Source organism: Daphnia magna, linkage group LG7 (assembly GCF_020631705.1).
Source record: "Daphnia magna isolate NIES linkage group LG7, ASM2063170v1.1, whole genome shotgun sequence".
NCBI lineage: Eukaryota > Metazoa > Arthropoda > Branchiopoda > Diplostraca > Daphniidae > Daphnia > Daphnia magna.
In genome coordinates, this window is record NC_059188.1 from 405,433 (window position 1) to 423,972 (window position 18,540).

General features: G+C 41.7%; 8 protein-coding genes and 2 non-coding genes across 14 annotated transcripts in view; 7 read left to right on the forward strand and 3 right to left on the reverse strand.

Annotated features, from left to right (window-relative positions):
• The window catches only part of LOC116927132 (sulfotransferase 1C4), a 44,991-nt gene that overhangs the window by 2,743 nt on the left and 23,708 nt on the right, over positions 1–18,540 (forward strand). The window contains exons 5-6 of one of the 2 annotated variants that reach the window (XM_045176983.1): positions 25–219; positions 283–451. Coding sequence is in view for 1 of the 2 variants with exons in the window: in XM_045176984.1 (XP_045032919.1) it covers positions 25–219; positions 283–418 (331 nt within the window). In the remaining variant the exon portion in view is untranslated. Of the gene's footprint in view, positions 1–24; positions 220–282; positions 463–18,540 lie in introns of those variants that run through there. The other variant, XM_045176984.1, reaches the window with a different exon arrangement.
• On the reverse strand, positions 747–818 carry Trnac-gca. Its single transcript has one exon. It is a non-coding gene; the product is annotated as a tRNA-Cys (tRNA).
• Positions 1,897–2,940, forward strand: LOC116927140. Its single transcript, XM_032934128.2, has one exon. The coding sequence runs from the start codon at positions 1,897–1,899 to the stop codon at positions 2,593–2,595; it is 699 nt and encodes a 232-aa protein (XP_032790019.2). The 3' UTR covers positions 2,596–2,940.
• Positions 3,284–5,125, forward strand: LOC116927160. The gene is made up of 2 exons (XM_032934153.2): positions 3,284–4,381; positions 4,456–5,125. The coding sequence occupies exons 1-2, from the start codon at positions 3,879–3,881 to the stop codon at positions 4,853–4,855; spliced, it is 903 nt and encodes a 300-aa protein (XP_032790044.2). The 5' UTR covers positions 3,284–3,878; the 3' UTR covers positions 4,856–5,125.
• On the reverse strand, positions 5,029–7,029 carry LOC116927169 (pre-mRNA-splicing factor CWC22 homolog). 3 transcript variants are annotated; one of them, XM_045176971.1, is made up of 4 exons: positions 6,873–7,029; positions 6,455–6,791; positions 5,809–6,152; positions 5,029–5,282 (listed from the first exon to the last, which is right to left on the reverse strand). In XM_045176971.1, the coding sequence occupies exons 1-4, from the start codon at positions 6,942–6,944 to the stop codon at positions 5,208–5,210; spliced, it is 828 nt and encodes a 275-aa protein (XP_045032906.1). In that variant the 5' UTR covers positions 6,945–7,029; the 3' UTR covers positions 5,029–5,207. The 3 variants fall into 3 exon arrangements, with proteins under 3 accessions (XP_045032906.1, XP_045032905.1, XP_045032904.1); XM_045176970.1 differs by having other exon boundaries at positions 5,809–6,070; positions 6,238–6,791; XM_045176969.1 differs by having other exon boundaries at positions 5,809–6,026; positions 6,194–6,791.
• Positions 7,570–9,215, reverse strand: LOC116934583 (gamma-glutamyl hydrolase). Its single transcript, XM_045176957.1, is given in 7 exon segments — positions 7,570–7,786; positions 7,870–8,208; positions 8,269–8,495; positions 8,561–8,611; positions 8,667–8,787; positions 8,860–8,917; positions 8,920–9,215. Coding segments are annotated over 7 exon segments (1,059 nt in total). The 5' UTR covers positions 9,058–9,215; the 3' UTR covers positions 7,570–7,661.
• Positions 9,245–12,373, forward strand: LOC116935347 (lipase member N). 2 transcript variants are annotated; one of them, XM_045176944.1, is made up of 12 exons: positions 9,249–10,473; positions 10,551–10,612; positions 10,683–10,816; positions 10,876–10,990; positions 11,059–11,221; positions 11,288–11,371; positions 11,448–11,606; positions 11,676–11,760; positions 11,828–11,928; positions 12,001–12,045; positions 12,112–12,195; positions 12,252–12,373. In XM_045176944.1, the coding sequence occupies exons 1-12, from the start codon at positions 10,273–10,275 to the stop codon at positions 12,309–12,311; spliced, it is 1,293 nt and encodes a 430-aa protein (XP_045032879.1). In that variant the 5' UTR covers positions 9,249–10,272; the 3' UTR covers positions 12,312–12,373. The 2 variants fall into 2 exon arrangements, with proteins under 2 accessions (XP_032798561.2, XP_045032879.1); XM_032942670.2 differs by having other exon boundaries at positions 9,245–10,473; positions 12,112–12,373.
• On the forward strand, positions 12,556–14,006 carry LOC116927235 (gastric triacylglycerol lipase). The gene is made up of 7 exons (XM_045176994.1): positions 12,556–12,947; positions 13,030–13,189; positions 13,259–13,343; positions 13,412–13,512; positions 13,577–13,621; positions 13,699–13,782; positions 13,841–14,006. The coding sequence occupies exons 3-7, from the start codon at positions 13,271–13,273 to the stop codon at positions 13,898–13,900; spliced, it is 363 nt and encodes a 120-aa protein (XP_045032929.1). The 5' UTR covers positions 12,556–12,947; positions 13,030–13,189; positions 13,259–13,270; the 3' UTR covers positions 13,901–14,006.
• Trnac-gca lies at positions 14,497–14,568 on the forward strand. Its single transcript has one exon. It is a non-coding gene; the product is annotated as a tRNA-Cys (tRNA).
• On the forward strand, positions 15,720–18,403 carry LOC116927208 (lipase 3). The gene is made up of 11 exons (XM_045176024.1): positions 15,720–16,100; positions 16,184–16,245; positions 16,313–16,446; positions 16,524–16,638; positions 16,700–16,862; positions 16,926–17,009; positions 17,096–17,254; positions 17,323–17,508; positions 17,582–17,626; positions 17,704–17,787; positions 17,893–18,403. Exons 1-11 carry the CDS (start codon positions 15,720–15,722, stop codon positions 17,950–17,952), a joined length of 1,473 nt encoding a protein of 490 aa, XP_045031959.1. The 3' UTR covers positions 17,953–18,403.

Sequence of the window (18,540 nt, forward strand, 5' to 3'; positions counted from 1 at the left end):
AACAAACAAACAATGGAATTGCAGGACGAAAGTTTTGGAAGAACCTGGTTTACAAGTGGCCGAGAGAAACATCGTGGCGGTCCACCGTGAACGAATCACCACCGTTGATAAACGCAATCGTCCTTGGTGTTCTTTCCGTTTCTTCGGTCGATGTCGTAAAACTGCCATTTCATTGGCAGTGTTGACGTCATCAGTTCATTCGGCGCCACAGGAAGACAAGTAAAGAATATCTTAAGGAAAAGCGTGTATGCAAATTTAACGCGTGATTATGTACATTTGAAGGATAGTCTTTCCCCCTGAAATAGTTTGGGGCCAACCCCCAGCAATACCAGCATATGGAATCGTTTCCTTCACTGGCCGCCAATGTCCATCCGGATATTTTCGTGATTTCCTCGGCAAATGCCGCAAATCTTCTTAAGAAATCAATCAATTCTTTTACACGTTTTCCAATTCAGAAAAAACAACAACATCGGATATTGTCGTATGGTATCATTAATGTTTGATGGAAAATCAACATTTAAGAAAATGCTAATTAAGATCGGTTGAGCTAAATCGACCTAATAATAAATCGATTGAATTATCCATCAAAATACAACTTTACGGGAAACGAACGAGCAAGTTTTCTTCACTGTTTTCATAGGCAATGCGTCCTTCAAGACCATTGATTCGCACAGTGATGTGTTGCTTTTGTTTAGTCTACCTGTCCGTTTATTAAAATTATGACTCACGAAAGCCTTAAAATGAGAAGGGAGCAACCAGGTTCGAACTAGGGACCTCTCGATCTGCAGTCGAATGCTCTACCACTGAGCTATACCCCCATATCTAAAATTCTCAGCATTAACATTTTTACAGCAATATTTTTGTTTTTCTGCAATCAATTGAATTCCATTGAATTTGAATGAAAAGAACATGAAGCAATCTCTACCTTATTGCATTAAAAACAGCTTAAACGTACAGTGCCCAGCAAATGAGTTGGAAATAAGAACAAGGATAACTTGACATTACGAACGGATTCAACGTCAACGTCAAGGACATGCTCCGGCCACAACTTTCATGCAATTTGTTTCATTTCGATTCCACTTGAAATTAATGTCATCGTGTTTGTGTCCATCACAGTGACAATTGAATGGGTGAAACTTGACATACTAAAACAGCATCGTATTTAATCTCTGACCTTTAACATTTCTTATTCAAATTTAAATTCATTATTTTAAAGCATCTTATTATAAGGTGTTATACAAAAATAACCGAAGGTTAATTTTTCGATAATAATATCGAGCACAAATTCAAGTGATTAAAAGTCAGCCACAATTCTCAAAGACAGTTGTGACCCCGGTTGAGAATACATTCAGTTTCATCGACACAACACTTGATGCTGTTGCACTTCTATGCTTGAATCTATTTACATCTTATCTAGTTTAAGGCTACGTGCAATATAACTAGCGTATGCCCGTACGTCTACGAATTTTGCAATTTGTAAGAATTAAATTCAGCCGTATAAAAGACAGGATCTTATACCAGACCGGCTTCATTCCAAGACGCTCTCTACCAGGGAACCCCATTGTCCAGCTATACACTCGTCTGTACGTCAACATGAAGAAGGTAAACTATAAACTGTTCTTTTAATAGCTTTAAGAATTAAGTGCATGAATATGATTACCTATAGGAAGTGTGTCCACTGGTGGTGATTGTTACTTTGATATTGATCGGTGAACGATCCCCGGAAGCTATGCCTGATCGATTGGAAGACTATCACCAAAAGAGAAGTGTCGCCCCTGATAACGTACGCTAAACACATTTAAAAAAATGCAATTAAGCAACAATTGACACACAACAATCGATAGGTGTCGATTAGTGATCAACTATTGAATATCGTGAATGAAATAGAAATAGAAAATGCTAGCGTCGTTGAAAGCAAAGCGGAAGATGGCTTCGAAAGCGACGAAATCATTCCAGCGACAGAAGAGACGGTCATGGATACAACAACATCAAGCGACAGCATCACTGAAGAAAGCCAGCTTGTTCAGATCAACGACGACACAATCGTTTCACCTGTTGATTCCATCAAACACTGCCGTTGTAATGCAGGCTGTTCAAAGCATCCCAGCCGTCCAAAGCATCCCAGCCGTCCAAAGAATCCCAGCCGTCCAAAGCATCCCAGCCGTCCAAAGCATCCCAGCCGTTCAAGGCATCCCAGCCGTTGACAGCACCGTCTCGTCTGAAAATAACGCGAGCTTCAAAGTGGCATGTCTTTCCAAAGTCTGGCTACCCATTCGGACCGCTCCATTCATCACGTACAGCACCAATTGTGATTTTTGTGATCACGACATGTACACAGTCAATTGCGTTTCAGATTCGTTCACTTGCGGTTCGTTGTGTGCAGGCGACACAAAATGCACTCACTTCACTTTCATCGCTAAACCCAATGGCTTTGGCGATTGCCGTTTGAAAAACGCGCCCAATTCCAGCGGTGCTTGGGCGTTGTCCATCCAATCGTCATCGTCTTACGTTTGTGGCTATGTCGGCCAACGCGCCTTCATTAACATCCTCCCAGGTCTTTGCCTTTCGACGGAAATTAACGCAACGTTTCCGTAATAAACAGATACGAGGATATCTCTTTCTTCTTAATTGCAAAGAAATGAAAAGACAATTTCGGTTAAATTGAATCGTTAAAGATGGACGTTACCTTCAAGTGTGAGGTACGCACAGGAGTAAATGATGTATAACGTATAACCTTAGACGGACGCAAGGCATTTTGGCAATTGATTACGATGTTTTTACGAGTTGCATGCGTCAGAAAATTGAATCAGGTTAAGCGTATGGTACTCGACCGACTTTCGTGGGAACAGTTTCCTCTGCCCGTAAAAGATGCTTGCAATTGTTTTGTTTCCAGCCTATCTGCATATCGTGTGTAAAGTTGAATATAAACTGTGACGAGAGTTGGTCTAGTTTCAATGCGAAAGTTAAGAACGAGAAAAGAAAAAGAACGAACCATTCGGGCAATGAAACTGATAATTTGACATTTAACAGCCATTACCTGTAACAACTGGTACACTCGCACCGGCCGACGAGCCCTCCATCCTGTTTAGTTTGTCTCACGTGCTATATGGAGAGATAAAAAATTAAGAAAAAACGAAGCAAATCTTTTCAAATTAGTCAGGGCTCAATCAAACCATTTGAAATCACAAAGATGCAAGTCAAAGGATTGCCAACATTACAAATTCTATATCTATAGGAATACAGGAAATTGTGTTGTGATGTATTACCGATCGCTTTCTCCAACCACCGCAAACGGGCGCTGGCTGAACGAAAACTTAACGCAAAACGCATAAAACGAAAGAAAACGGGGCCGGCTTTTTCACTGTTTTAACCGTCCAATTTAGAGCTAATTTTCTTGTGCCTCTTCATTTTCACGGTAAAAATCAGATGGTAAACCTGGAAACAAACAACACATTCCATACAGTTTCAATGCAAAACAACAGCTGCAATCTTGCATTTTCTCTCTTTGAGACGTTCTTTATTACCAGAGATGAATGCAAAATGGATAGGAGTTTCTCTTTTTTCCATTCAGCTGCCATCGAGTATCGACCGTCAAGTAGAACTTGCCTATTTTTACAAAGTTGTTGATGAGAAATGGTACATGGGCCGATCTGCTGGGCTGTCATCCCCAGTCCTATAGAACGGACGAGAAAACTGGCCGTAAAGAGCAGGTTGACTTCCTCCGCCCAAAAATCAACACGGTTGACTGCTATATATAAATGAGCGGATGGATATGCATAGTCAGTCTTGTCATCGGCAAAGAGAGCACCAGTTGAGCAAACAGATCCCACATTTGTTACAAGGGTCCGTTGATATCGTCCGAATATCCAGAAATCAAAATGAAGTTGGCCAGTTTCTTTATCATCTTTTGTTTGGCCAATTTCATAGGGCCCTCGTCTTGTTTCTGGAGCAAATTGAAAGCTAAATTTGTAAATAGTGCAATTGATATGAGTTCAAGTAACACATTCGGTTTGCTGCATCGAGTGGGTAAATTCGACGATTCGTTGACCTTCGATGACAAACCAGCGGTGGCAGATTACGATGCCGATGCAGCTGAACTGGAAGTGGACGGGACCCAAGAAGAGGAGCGATTGTTCAACAGGTATCCATTGCACGTTTTCATGAAGAAGAAGCCGTTTGTCCAGTTTTCGACGACGACGACGACATCCACCGTCACTGCGTTGGTCACCTTGTCGACAGTGGGATTTTGCGCACAGTTGGTCAATGTCACGGGTCCCTGTCGCATGCGCAAAGGTTTGTGGGTCCGAGAGCCCATCGTCATGTCGTTCGACGATGATATGGACTCGATCGACGGCGCTCTAACGCCCAGCAAAACTGTCGGGTAACATCACGAAAAGACATTCGATTCATTTAGACATTTCAATTGTAATTTGCGATTCGATTGTTTGAAAACAGCATCGAGACAACGGCAAGGCCGGAAGAAATTGCGGATGTCATCCAGGAACGGGAAACTAGCACCACTGTGCCTTTAAACAGCACTAGTCAAAGGAGTTCTGTCCGTTCGGGTCCGCTGATCCAATCGTCGAAAGAAGATGCAGAATTGAAACAGGAAAGCGACGACGATGAACAGGTCGAAGAAGGTCGTTTTGGATATTTTGGGTTAAAGAAAACATTCAAGAAAATCAAATTCGTTACGGTTGTCACGACAACGGCCGTGACTGCGACAAGCACGTCGACTTACTACGTCACGATCAGCACCAAGACTTTCTTTATTCAAATATGCACGCCGTCACCTTTCCCTTTCAACGTCTGCAGCGTTGGAACGAAGAAACGTCACATCGAATTTGAACCTTAACGATTCAATTCTTAAGACAATCAAATGGTTGTCTGATATTTTATGTTTTAACAGTCAGCAAGGATGAAATCAATTCAATTATTTATAGTTTAAGTTATTCCTTTTTTTTTCCTTTCTGAAATGTCTATCGTTCCCACCAAATTAATGGCTTTGACCGATTAAACTTGATCACATTATTGACTTGTAACGTGTATTTTGGGGCTAATGTTATTCACAAGCAGTAAATCAAAATTGTTTTAATTTGGAACATTACAAGGCATAATTCAATTCGATTGGATTACGATCAATTCAATACTTGAATGTTTAACATGTGGGTGAATTAAAAACTACGATTAAGAACAAAATCAAGAACTTACATGCAGCGGGGCACGTTATAGACGTAGTCGCACCAGCCATTTTCGTTGTACACCAAGTTAGCCGGACACACCTGCAAATACCAAAAGCACATTTTTTTTGTGGTAAATCGTTACAATTCAATCGTAGATGTAATTAGTATAGGAAAATGATGTCGCACGTAACATTCACTATCAAATTCTACCTATTAGCTGTAAATGTTAAGGACTTTGCCACAGGTGTTCACTCTCACACAGTCTGGCTCCCACTGATGAGAATATCAAATAAACAACGTAATTTACCAGGTGTAGCCCTTCCCATAGGGGTAGGGTAAGAAACAAAACAAAAAAAGCCAAACTACAGAGAGAAAACTAAAATATTTGCATAGGATTCGTGAGAAGTTCAATGGCAACGTTTTTTTCGAGAATTTCAGGGAGAAAGGCGGGGTAAGGTAAAATGAACGGGCAATGACGTAACCCAAAAAACGGCCATTACGTAATCGATAATTGAATATTTCATAGAATTGCCGGTTAAATAGCCTGACATTTGAATTAAAACTGAGGCTTAAATAACTGAGACATAAGTGTGTTTCTATTAAAAGAAATTTGAGGAAAACGTACCATGATGTAAGTGTTTCCGTTGGAGCAGGCGATGTAAGTCTTGCAGTCGGAGGGATTAACGTAGTTCCCGTTGCTCTTGAATTGACAATCGAAGGGCGTCGGTTCAGGTGTCACGGTGACAATCGATTTTTCAGTTGACGGTTCAGGTGGAGGAGGTGAAGTTAATTCCTCTTTGGCAGTCGTTTCTTCTTCAAATGTATAAGTAGAATGTATTTCACCTGACGAAGAATCTTCCTTGCTGGACGAAGAATCTTCAATCGATTTTTCAGTTGACGGTTCAGGTGGAGGAGGTGAAGTTAAATCCTCTTTGAAAGTCGTTTCTTCTTCAAATGTATGAGTAGAATGTATTAAATTTTGAGAAAAATCTTCCTTGCTGACGAAACTCTTGACGAAGAATCTTCCTTGCTGGACGAAGAATCTTCATTCGATTTTTCAGTTGACGGTTCAGGTGGAGGAGGTGTAGTTAAATCCTCTTTGGCAGTCGTTTCTTCTTCAAATGTATAAGTAGAATGTATTTCACCTGACGAAGAATCTTCCTTGCTGGACGAAGAATCTTCAATCGATTTTTCAGTTGACGGTTCAGGTGGAGGAGGTGTAGTTAAATCCTCTTTGGCAGTCGTTTCTTCTTCAAATGTATAAGTAGAATGTATTTCACCTGACGAAGAATCTTCCTTACTGGACGAAGAATCTTCCTTGCTGGACGAAGAATCCTCCTTGCTGGACGATGAATCTTCCTTGCTGGACGAAGAATCTTCCTTGCTGGACGAAGAATCCTCCTTGCTGGACGATGAATCTTCCTTGCTGGACGAAGAATCTTCCTTGCTGGACGATGAATCTTCCTTGCTGGACGAAGAATTTTCCTTGCTGGACGAAGAATCCTCCTTGCTGGACGAAGAATCTTCTTTGCTGGACGAAGAATCTTTCTTGCTGGCCGAAGAATCTCGCCTGCTAGATGAATTATCGTGTTTCTCTTTTGCCGATGTCTAGTTCAACAAACGAATTCAGTCATTTCAACAGGTTGAAATGAAAAATTGCTATAAATTTGAGTTGATATTTTCGATTACCTCGGAACTTAAAGCGAGTGCTACGAGCACGAAGAAAAAGCAGAGAGTCGACATGCGGAACGAGACGGCCATGATGCGATCCTTCTATAGTTGTGTCTTATTTTGCCAGACATCCAGACCTCTTTTATATCGCATAGCTCGTTTATACGTGTCTTTTGACTGATTAGCACGCCTCATTTAGATGTGCCAATATCCACGTGAGGGTGAGATATACCATTTTTCGAAACGCCGCTAGAAACAGTTATCCATGTAGTACTGCCATATCATTTGTAAGCCAGAGCAGTTTTGGAATTGTTTGTCCATCTTAGACGAGGTCACGAGCTTATTGCGTTATGGCACCAATAAACATAAAACTTTTGTTGGCGGAGCGTTTGTGAGAACGTGTATATTGATAACCTTCGTGACGCGGTGTGACAAACACGATAATTAAGAGGCGTCGATATCGTACCAAACTATGCCCTCATCATTTCTGTTTCCTCCTAGTCCGGAAATGAACGCCCCATTTTATCTCTGGGTAATATTCGCCAGTTACACCAGAATTGCGCAACGATTTCAGTTTTCAACACGTCCGACTAATGCGATTTTTCACCAACGTGTTTCTTCTCGCACCGCTCTAATTACAACATCGACGACAGTTTAACGATGCGCTTCCGGTGCGCAATAACTGTGGTGAGGAAAATATCATAGAGCTTTCGGATGTCATTGATCAATCATTTATTGATGCAGCAGGACTTTAATATTTACACAGATAATGCATTATCTGCACGTCGATGGACGTACGCCAGCAAGTCAATCGAAAAAATACGACTGGAGAAAACTGCTGGACACGTTGGCCGTGTAAAGTGGAGCGTAATTGTAAATCAGGTAAGTGGCCTCTTCCTGTCTAGAGGCGAAACGATGTTGGCTCTTACGGGCTTCGTTTAGCATTTCCAAACGTCAATGTAAAATGTAAAATAATGTTTAAAAAAACTACTGGATTACATATACGTATGCATACCTTGATTGACGAAGAACTCGGCGAAATATTGGCCAGCTTTGATGGCACTCGGCCAATGAGGTACTGACGTCAAATTGGCACCCCATTCGTAGACGTTCTTCTCCGGATGGAATTGCACGCCCCAAAATGGATAATCGATCGCTTCGATAGTGGCCACGAATTCCAGGCCGTCGTCGTCCGTCGACGTGGCCAACGGTCTGTAAAAATTGTTCAGCGACGAGGCTGTCAAGTTCTCTTTCGTCATGCACCAGTGATGGAAATTCGATGTCGATTTCTCTTTGCTCAACGTCTTCAGTACGTCATTCGGCGCCCTTTGGTACAATCGACTGACCGAAGCATCTGCTGACCAAATCACCATTTTTCGAACAATAATTTCCTTGATTTGAGTAACGAAAAAACCTGAGATAAATTTGAGTGAAGCAGCTCGATTGTAAGAGTTGCAGGGAGTCAGGAAATTCTTCCGGCCAGCTGACAGGTAAAGAAGCAGTTCAAAACCCAAGCAGGTGCCCCAAACGGGAAAGAAATCTCCGTTGTTGTTCGCTTCGATGGCTAAATCGTACAAAATCGAGCCAGCTTTGCCATAACCGGACGAAACTAGACTGGCACCGCCTCCAGGAATCAGTAACCTGCTCATTTCCGTGAAACAAATCAATCAGCGTCACTTGATTAGAATTTCGGAAAAAAGCCATACCCGTTGATGGAGTCAAACACGGTCTTGTAGTACGAATCTGGTTGATTGACTCTACATCCAATGTCAGCGTTTAACTTCAATTTCAATTTCAATTTAGAGTTATTACTTAATGGGCACGACTCGAGCTCCTTGACCTTCCAGCCATTTGACGTAAGATGCGGCGATGTAGCTGACACTTTCAGGTGAAACGGAAGCTATCGACTTGGAAGGCTCTTGCGATAAGATTCCTTTTCGAAACACAGCCATTGTTATTACGTGAATAATTATATGTAAATGATGTTATTAAACGAATGGCTTACCGATGATCGGGCGGTTATTGTTGACATTGTAACGGATGCTGTTCGGATGGAAGCAAGAAACGTCCGTTGTTGGTTGGCTAAAACACCTGCAATCAACAGGCACAAGGCGATTGCCACTAGGGGGCCAGTTCCACACATCCCGACAATGTCAAGGATCGACTCACACTGATTTCTCTCTGCCCACCAGACAGTTGGCATATATCATCTCAGCAGTTTTGGATGAACACGAAGTTTTCAAAACATGTGGATAGAATAACATTGTGTTGAAAAATCCCTTTTTCCCTTACAAGAAAACCGATAAGGGACTCGAGTTTCATGTGGTTTGTTTATTCTGCTGACGCGATTAGTTGAATTTGCTTACAGAATGTTTCACATAAATCATTTCAGTCTCAGATTTGTGCTGGTTTTTTTCCAGCTCAGTCCAGATGATACACGATATCGGCATTGCAAGTTATGTTGCCCAGCCACATAGTTTACGGGCAGCTCACACAATCAAGACCGTGTGGCTGCATTCACCAACCTCCATTTTCTTTGAATCTTTTGAAACTAAGGCCTCCACGAAAATATGGAGCAAAGGTTGTGTGCCATCGTAAAATTATATTTTCGGTTTGAACAATTTTCGGCGGCCATGCTGAATTGCTGTTTCATTGGGAAGAACCAGCCTGAAATGAATTTCCGCCAGACAAGTGCAAAAAGGAATATGGCATTCAAATGTTGATTTCGGTTTTTCGGTCCCGTTTTCTTGCATTGCCAAATGAAAGTGACATTGTCCTAAACGAGTATGGGTTGGGTTTACCTCATCGTAAAATGAACTTGTTCAGGTTTGCCGAAAGGTATTCCATCCAGGAAATAAGGGCTGACCCACCTACGTCCTATTCCAGTTTACCTATGGCCGAATTGAACCATTGGAATGAGTGAAAAATAATCGATAATTTTATTCATAATTCTCGCAGACTCCGTTTTAGACTCGCATGCGGGTCTAATCCATCCGTCGCGATAGCAATTGAATTGACCCATTCCATTGATCACTAACCGTTTCAGCTTTAAATGTCCGCAGGCATTTGCGAACATGGAGATGATGAACCATAGAACTCACCAGCACTACAAACATAAATAGCATCTTGTTACGTTTCAATATGGAGACTAACGGTGTTTAGCAAGGCTGGAAGCCAATAGCCGCACATCGGTTGACTATAAGAACGTTGAAATCAAGAATCGGATAGAAACAGGTTTGCCTACAGGACGTCAAGAAAACCAGTGAAACAACTCGCAAAAAAAAAAAAAATAAAATGCATTGGGTTCTTTCCCTTTTGTTTCCTCTCTTTTTTTCCATTTGGGAACATAAAGAAGATTATTTTTGGTCAGCCATCGTCAGTATCACGACGCACCTGCCCCAATAAACAGGTTGGCGACATGCTTTTCAATCGACGGCTGCATTGTTGGCTTTCGTTCACGACGCTCGTGTCCACCTGCTGCTACACTTGGAGCGAACACGCGGCGAGTGCGGAAGCCATCACTGCGAGAAAATTACTCAAAAACTGGAGCCGCAAAGCGGAAGAAGACGCCAGACTGTTTGATCGCCTACCTCAACATGATGAGCTGTTCTTAACGCCGGTACGACCACGCCATCCAATTTTCTCGTGTCCTTAATTATTGACCGGATTTCCCGTGTTTTCTATGCATTCGTGCAGCCGCAAGTGATCAGGAAACGGGGCTACCCTGTCGAGATCCATCACGTGACCACAGCTGACGGGTGGGTCTGATTCACCATAGAATTTGCCCAAATTTTTAGCTGCTGTTTACCTGGTGATTGTTTTTTTCAGGTACATTTTGGAACTTCACCGGATTCCAGCCAAGCCGTTGAATGACGGGTCTCCTAGAAAGGCCGTTTTCATCCATCACGGAGTGATTGAATCGTCCGGCACTTGGCTCGTCAATCCGTCCAGTCTCGCTCTTCGTATGTCCTACTTGCTTTACATTTAAATTGATTTACAAATAATTCATTTCGTTGGGCAGCGTTTTTATTAGCCGACCAGTCGTACGACGTGTGGCTCGGCAATTTCCGGGGCAACAGGTACTCACGGAGACACGTTCAACTCAGTCCAAAACAATCGAAATTCTGGCAATTTAGGTAACATTCAACTTCTCTTGGACGACGAGTAAAATCCCATAACTCTGCTTCATTTGTTTACTAATCAGTTGGGACGAAATAGGCAATTTCGACATCCCAGCTATAATCAATCACATTCTGACGTTGACGGGCTTGCCGACCATGTCGTACATCGGGCACTCGTTGGGTTGCGGAGTTTTCTTCATCGCCATGGTCAAACACCCGGAGCTCAACGCCAAAATCGACACCATGGTCGATATTAAATCATTCGATTTTCAAAATCGGCAAGTTTCAATTTGTATAATAAATATTCGATAGGTTGCCCTGGCACCCCTGTCGTCTTTTGCCAATTTCAAAACACCCATTTATCGCGCCCTAGCTCCGTTCAGCAGACCCATAGAGGTGAATTCATGTTTAGATGCTATCTCCTTTTTTTTATAGTTCAAATGAATCAGTTAACTAAATTAAAATGAAACAGGCCTTTCTGAAGAAGATTGGAATTTGGGGATGGCTCGATAGCGATGGATTGGGCGATGTTTTGCTGAAATCCGCGTGCTCGCCCACTTACAAACAAGCGAAATTTTGCAGATATCTATTGGGGCTCGTAACGGGACACAACAGAGAAAATATCCATCCGGTACTTGCATAGCCATTGACGATTTCTCGATCGACGCCAATAACGTGTTACAATTTTGATACAACTCAGAGTATAGTAGCGTTGGCAGTAACCAATATCTTCCGTGGCACGTCGGTGCAAGTCATAGCACAGTTTGGCCAAAATTATTTAGCAGGTATATCAACACTAAAAACTCCCTCAAATCAAACCTTTTCATTTTTTTGGGCCTCGTTTGAACGCAGGAGAAACATTCCAGGCTTACGATTATGGAAAGAAAGGCAATTTGAAACGATACGGTTCGCCCGAACCGTATGAATATCTCCTCGGAAAAATCACAGCTCCGGTAAGAATTAGATGTCATCATTGTTGAATTGACCTCACTAACGACGTGGCAATTTTCTCGCAAAAAAATAAGGTGTACGTGTTTTCGGGTGGAAATGACCTGCTTGTAACCCCAGAGGTATGTGACCATTATAGATAAATTTGGGATTCAGTTAACGATTTGAATGATGTCATCACTCATTAGGATGTTGATTGGCTTCTGACACAACTCACCAATTTGAAAGGCTCTGTTCGCATCCCCGAGTACAGCCATATGGACTTCCTATGGGTATTTGCTAATTTGAAATTTAACTTGCAACTTAACTTAATGTTATCATTTGGTAGGGGACTGACGTCAAAGAAAAAATCTACAATCCAGTCATAGCACTTTTACCGCCACCGTGAGCCTTGTTCAGATGCAATAATTTATTCGATATAAAAAGACGAAATAGACCTTGAAGTGTGAACGTCCAAGTGGTTTTGTTAGTAAAAAGAAAGCTGAATATGATATTGGTTCTCCTTCGTTCATTGATATTGCAAACAGCAGAGCTGCAATGAGCAGATAACGTCCGCGAAAGACCTTAAACGCCAAAATCTTAGGGGCAGCATTGCAAAAAAGGATGTGACCTGATTCGATTCAAAACATGTGACGAGAGTCTGTCCCCACATTGCGCGTGTAACGGTACTCAAACGCACATGAAAATGACTTGCTCGTGAACCCTCTTACAACGCTGACTTGCTTTGGTCGTGTCAAATCAGTTCTGGTTCATGTTTGAAATGGTACGAAAGGGCGTCTTATATAACACACCAGCCAGTCAAAGAATAGCCAGTTGTATTTTGGCTTTTCGTTGGTGCTCAGTTCTGCCTTTTCTTATGGCCATTTCACGTCCAGCTCGCGCATTTTAGATTGTTTTAAAGCGAGGCTCTATCATTCGTTGGTGTTTAATCAGAAACGTTAACATTTAAGGACCGCTTTCTTCTTTTGCCCATTCCAATGCGCTAATATTTCGAATTTCGACTTCGTTCGGCAAAGCCATTGATGTAACAAAAATTTATTCAAATTCTTTGCTAAATTTGTTCCCATTTACTCGAGTCCTTTGTCGAATAATTTCCTTTGAAACAGACTATTTTCCGGAGGATTGGAACTTTGGGATGGCCCGACAGCACAAGAATGGGCCTTTTACTTACAACAGCTGATTTGCGCTCAAACTTATCATCAAGCGAAACGTTGCGCAACATTTTTAAACATCTATGCAGGATGGAACCCAGGTAACACGCATCCGGTACGTATTCATTCCATTATTGACATTGCAAAATACGAGGATAAATTCCCCTGTTCGCAATGACATTAGGAAGTAATACCGATGACGTTGGTCAACAGTCAGCAAGGGACATCCGTCGCTGTGATGGCCCAATTTGCACAGAATTCCAAAGCAGGTAGCAGCTCTCTAACGTGTCCTATTCGATTGATGTATATGTTTCGTTGATCGTGATTGTGTTCGCAGGGGAAACGTTTCAGGCCTATGATTATGGACCTAAAGGCAATATGATACGATACGGATCGAAAAAGCCGATGGAGTACTTCCTCGAGAACGTTACGGCGCCGGTATGATCGATTTACGATATCGACGTTTGAAATCTGAAATTGGGATTGGTTTGCTAATAATTAGGTGTACGTCTATTGGGGGGGGAATGACCGTATTGTGAGCCCAAAGGTAACAGTTCACGCAAGCAAATACGTTCTTGAGGTGATGATGTGTTGACTGACGAGAGTTGTGTAACTGTCAATCAGGATGTGGACTGGCTTCTGACTCAACTAGGAAATTTAAAACGCTCCGTTCACATTAAAAATTACAACCACGAGGATTTCATTTGGGTAAGAATTAAACTAAAGTGAAACACGTAAATTCAATTGATGTTTGGATGGAATGCAGGGAACGGACGTCAAAGAAATGCTTTATGACAGCGTCATGGCTGATTTACCGCCCCCGTAGCCCAACGTATAGCCCCAAACTCAGGATCTCTAATTATTATAGCCTAAAAACAAAGTGTTTTTTTTTTGTCCCGCACATGCAATACACAGTATTTATTAAGATGAAATTCATATCTTGGAAGATTCAAGTTTCAACTTTGCGACTCCAGGAAGTTTTTGGCTGTTTCGATTCTGCCTTGCCGGTAGGGACTAAAACAAATTATTTTTAACCCACTTGTGGTGTTCACCTTTACAAGTACCTTCGGGGACAAGGAACAAGTTGAGCAGGTTTATACCGAGACAAAGGGCCAATTGCCCACATGAATTTCACACTGACTGGTTCAGTAGCAAAAGGTTCTCTTGATTTTTTAAGCCAATCGATTGACTCAAAAGATACCAGTTTTCTCAGAAAGGAAGACCTTTTCTAAAAATGGCTACGCAAAAGCTCAAGTTATACTAGACGCTCTGTGTTTTTAGTACGACGAAACTGTTTGTCCAGCCCGACGATTGATGCACAAGGACGGACGCCATCAAAACTCAGCGCACGCTACACTTAAATCTAAAAGTACTGTTTAAGTTTAAGTCGTACAGTTCTGATGATTAAGGGTATGAATAGAAGGGGGTATAGCTCAGTGGTAGAGCATTCGACTGCAGATCGAGAGGTCCCTAGTTCAAACCTGGGTGCCCCCTGCGTGAATTCAATTTATGATTACCAGCGTTTAGAATGCAATTAATCAATTTTGACAGATAAATTTAATGGATTCGTCCAATCAGAAAACGGGGCCGCGTGCATTATTAGTGCAATCAAGCGCACGTAGCAAATGCAAAATCAAATTAAACAGTACCTGGTAACCACGTAGCCTCAAAGGTTTCCGGGATCCCGATTACGTACGTTGTCTGAAAAACTAGTCCAACCGTAGACACCCAGACAGCCCAGATAATTGATAGTAAAATAACCGGTTCTTAATGCAGAATTGTCTACATTTTCACATTTTGGGAATTTCTAAAGGGATTTTTTTCAAGTTTGTTGCACTGGAGTCACGTCTCATTTCATTCCAGATTCACGACCACATGAATCGTCTCCATCTGTTTCGTTTTCACCCACTTTTGCTCTTTTTTTGTTGTTGTTAGAATCAGAGCGGGATCAATCTTTACACAACACAAATCAACAATGGACAAAGTCAAAGTAAAAAACCTAAGAGTTCAATTTTTTAGCTCACTGGGACACTAATAAAGTTCAACCTTTGGCAGACGAATTCTTGATTGAAAACATTGCACACTACTGCCATCTCTGTCATGATTTATAGATCACGCAGATGATTTTACGCAAGTCTTTTATAACTCTAACCATTATCAAATTTGATCACGTAAAGGACGACAACTGGCGCTCTTTGGCTGTCAGGAAAGCCTAAGAATTTCACGGACGTCACTTGTCGAGAGACGATTACAAAAAAAGACATTGAATGTGACCTGATCCGATTCCAGCCGCACCCGTACAAAGAGCGAAAACATTTCTACATCGGGATAAATAACGGTGCACTGACGCATATGGAAGCGCCCGGCTCTGTAACCATTTGGAACGCTGATAACATTTTGCTTTACTCAAAATCAGGTTTTTCTATTCGAAAAACAAAAAGTTCAGGGCAAAAGAATATCATCGCTCTTGCCAGTCGCATAATGGCCAGTCGTTTTCGAAATTCACAGTGGGGCTCACATCTTTTGTTGTCCCCTTTCTAATGGTCATTTCTATGTCCAGCTCACCAATCGAATATGTTTTAACTACTAGTAACATCTCAATTGATGTTTAATCCATTTTTTAAAATCAACTTACTTGAATTGCCATGATTCTTCGTCGAATGTTCCCCTTACTTTGCTTGGTCGTGTTAACGACGTTCGTTTTCAGTGAGTGTAGTGCCAGTTTATTTAAACGCCGAGTTCAATCCGTTTCAGCCCGTAACTTGTTTAATAGTTGGCGTAAGAAAGATGCCAATACGGATAGGCTATCACCCGGCCAACTGCTCAAAAACTGGCGTAGCAAATCAAAAGGAAAAGGTAGTGTCGACAAGCTTTCAGCCGGCCAGTTGCTCAACGGCTGGAGAAGGAAAGCGAGTTCCGGTGGTGACACAATATCACCTGGCCGGCTGTTACAAGGTTGGCGAAGAAATGTGGAAGTACAAGAAGCCAATCGTCTACCTCAAAATGTCGAAACCTTTTTTACAACAGTACAGTTTATAACTTCCAAATATTGACACAGGAATTAAAACGTTTATTATTAAATTTCACGATTTATTGGGGATTTTTGTAGCCGGATATTATCAGGAATCGGGGCTACCCTGTCGAAATTCATCACGTGACCAGTGAAGACGGGTTAATTAAACGACATTTTTTTTTTTTTTAAGGATTATGTTCAACCTAATTACGTGATTGTTTACAGGTACATTTTGGAACTGCATCGAATTCCGGCCATACTGTCGACGGACGGCACTCATGGGAAGGCCGTTTTCCTGCAACACGGAGTGCTGGAAGCTTCCAGCACTTGGTTCGTCAATCCTTCCAATCGTTCACTCCGTAATACGAACCGAACAAAACCTTTCTCTGAAAAACCCCTCCTATTAATAATGTGCACTTTTGTTTGTTTTTTGCAGCGCTATTATTGGCGGACAAGTCGTATGACGTGTGGTTAGGCAATTTCAGGGGCAATCGCTATTCGAGGAGACACGTCAAATTCGATCCCAGACAAACTGATTTTTGGAGATTCAGGTAATATTGCGCGTTGATGATTTAGCCAGATTAAATGACTCGTTATTGTACACCTCATCAGCTGGGATGAAATAGGAACGTTTGACATCCCAGTCGTAATAAATTACATCCTGTCTGTGACGGGCCTTCCAACTTTGTCTTACATCGGACACTCGTTGGGATGCGGAGTTTTCTTCATCGCCATGGCCAAACACCCGGAACTCAACGCTAAAATCGACACCATGGTGAACTGCAGATTTTCAACTATAGATGTATTCAAACATTTAATCTTGTTGATATTTACCCAGGTTGCTCTTGCGCCGCTTTCGTCTTTTGCCCATTTCACCACAGGAATTTTTCGTAAATTGTCTCCGTATGGAAATGCCATAGAGGTAACAATTTCAAATCAAAATCCTCGTTTCTTAATTGTGTTTTGCACTAGACTTTTAATTTAAAAAAAAAATGACCCGTGGAACAGACTTTCCTGCGGACGGTTGGAACTTGGGGATGGCTCGACAGCGAAGGTGTAGGCGACATTCTTCTGCAACGGAAGTGCGCACAGACTTATCAACAAGCGAAGCGTTGCCTAAAGGCATTAAATATAATTATGGGATCGAACCCTGAGAATTTGCAACTTGTGCGTAACCTATAGATAATTAGAATTCAATCAAACATCTGAAAGATGAGTAACGTATTCGCAATCAGGAGTTAATGCCGTTGGTCAAAGCCAATCTTTTGCACGGAACGTCCGTCCCTGTGATAGCGCAATTTGCCCAGAATTACCTGGCAGGTGAAACGTTTCAGGCTTACGATTTCGGACGCAAAGGTAACGTCATTCGCTACGGATCGATCAAGCCTTTGGCGTACGCCCTAAAAAACATTACTGCACCGGTATGTTAACGTTTATACGTTTCCCATTTTACGAATATAATGTTCAAATGCATTTCTTTGCAAATAAATTAAGGTCTACATCTATTCAGGAGGAGCTGATCGGTTAGTAACCCCGCAGGCAAGTTATACCACATACTCAATTAAATACATTATTAAAATTTGCAAGTTGATTGACAATGTTTACCTGCCAATTAGGATGTGGACTGGCTTCTGACTCAACTTGGAAACATAAAACGCTCCGTTCGCATTCAAACTTACAACCACGGAGATTTCCTATGGGTATGAATTTTTTGGGAAATGAAAATTTGTAGCATACTTTGTTTGTTTTTTCAACATAAAATTTAAACAAACATTTTTTAAAAACAAAATTGGATACCAACTCAGGGAACGGATGTCAACGAAATGCTTTACAACAGCGTCCTGGCTGATTTACCGCCACCGTAGTCAAAATCGCGATCTAAGCACAACAAATTATCACACGCACGCAAAATACACAATATTTATTATCAAGAATAGGACGAATGCATTTTAAAGTTTAAGCGCGCTTTTATAAATTGCAAGTGTTGGCAGTGACTCAGAAACTATTAACCCATTTGATATTCACCTTAAAAAAGCTGCTGGCAGACACAGATGGAACAGGTTTGCTGCGAGGCAAAGGGTCAGACGTGCGCAAGAATAGCATTTCATTCTGACATGTTCAACAACATATCCGGCTTTCAGATAATCGATGGACAACCGCAAACTTGTTTTCTTCGAGAGGAAAATGCTTTTTTTTACATAACTCTATGCAAATGAACGTTTTGACTGCTGACCCCATTTTTTGCTGAATCTCAACTATTCCAAAGCCTTGGCATTTGGCGTTTAATGAGTTTGTAATACACAGGGTCTGGAACTACTAGAAAAATCTTTGCTTTGGCAATTAGAATAGTAGGGGCGTACAGCTCATTGGTACTGCAGATCGAAATCTCTCCGCGGTTCAAACCCTCCACAACCGATCAATCCGAAAAACGAATGCATAGCAATTCAAAGACA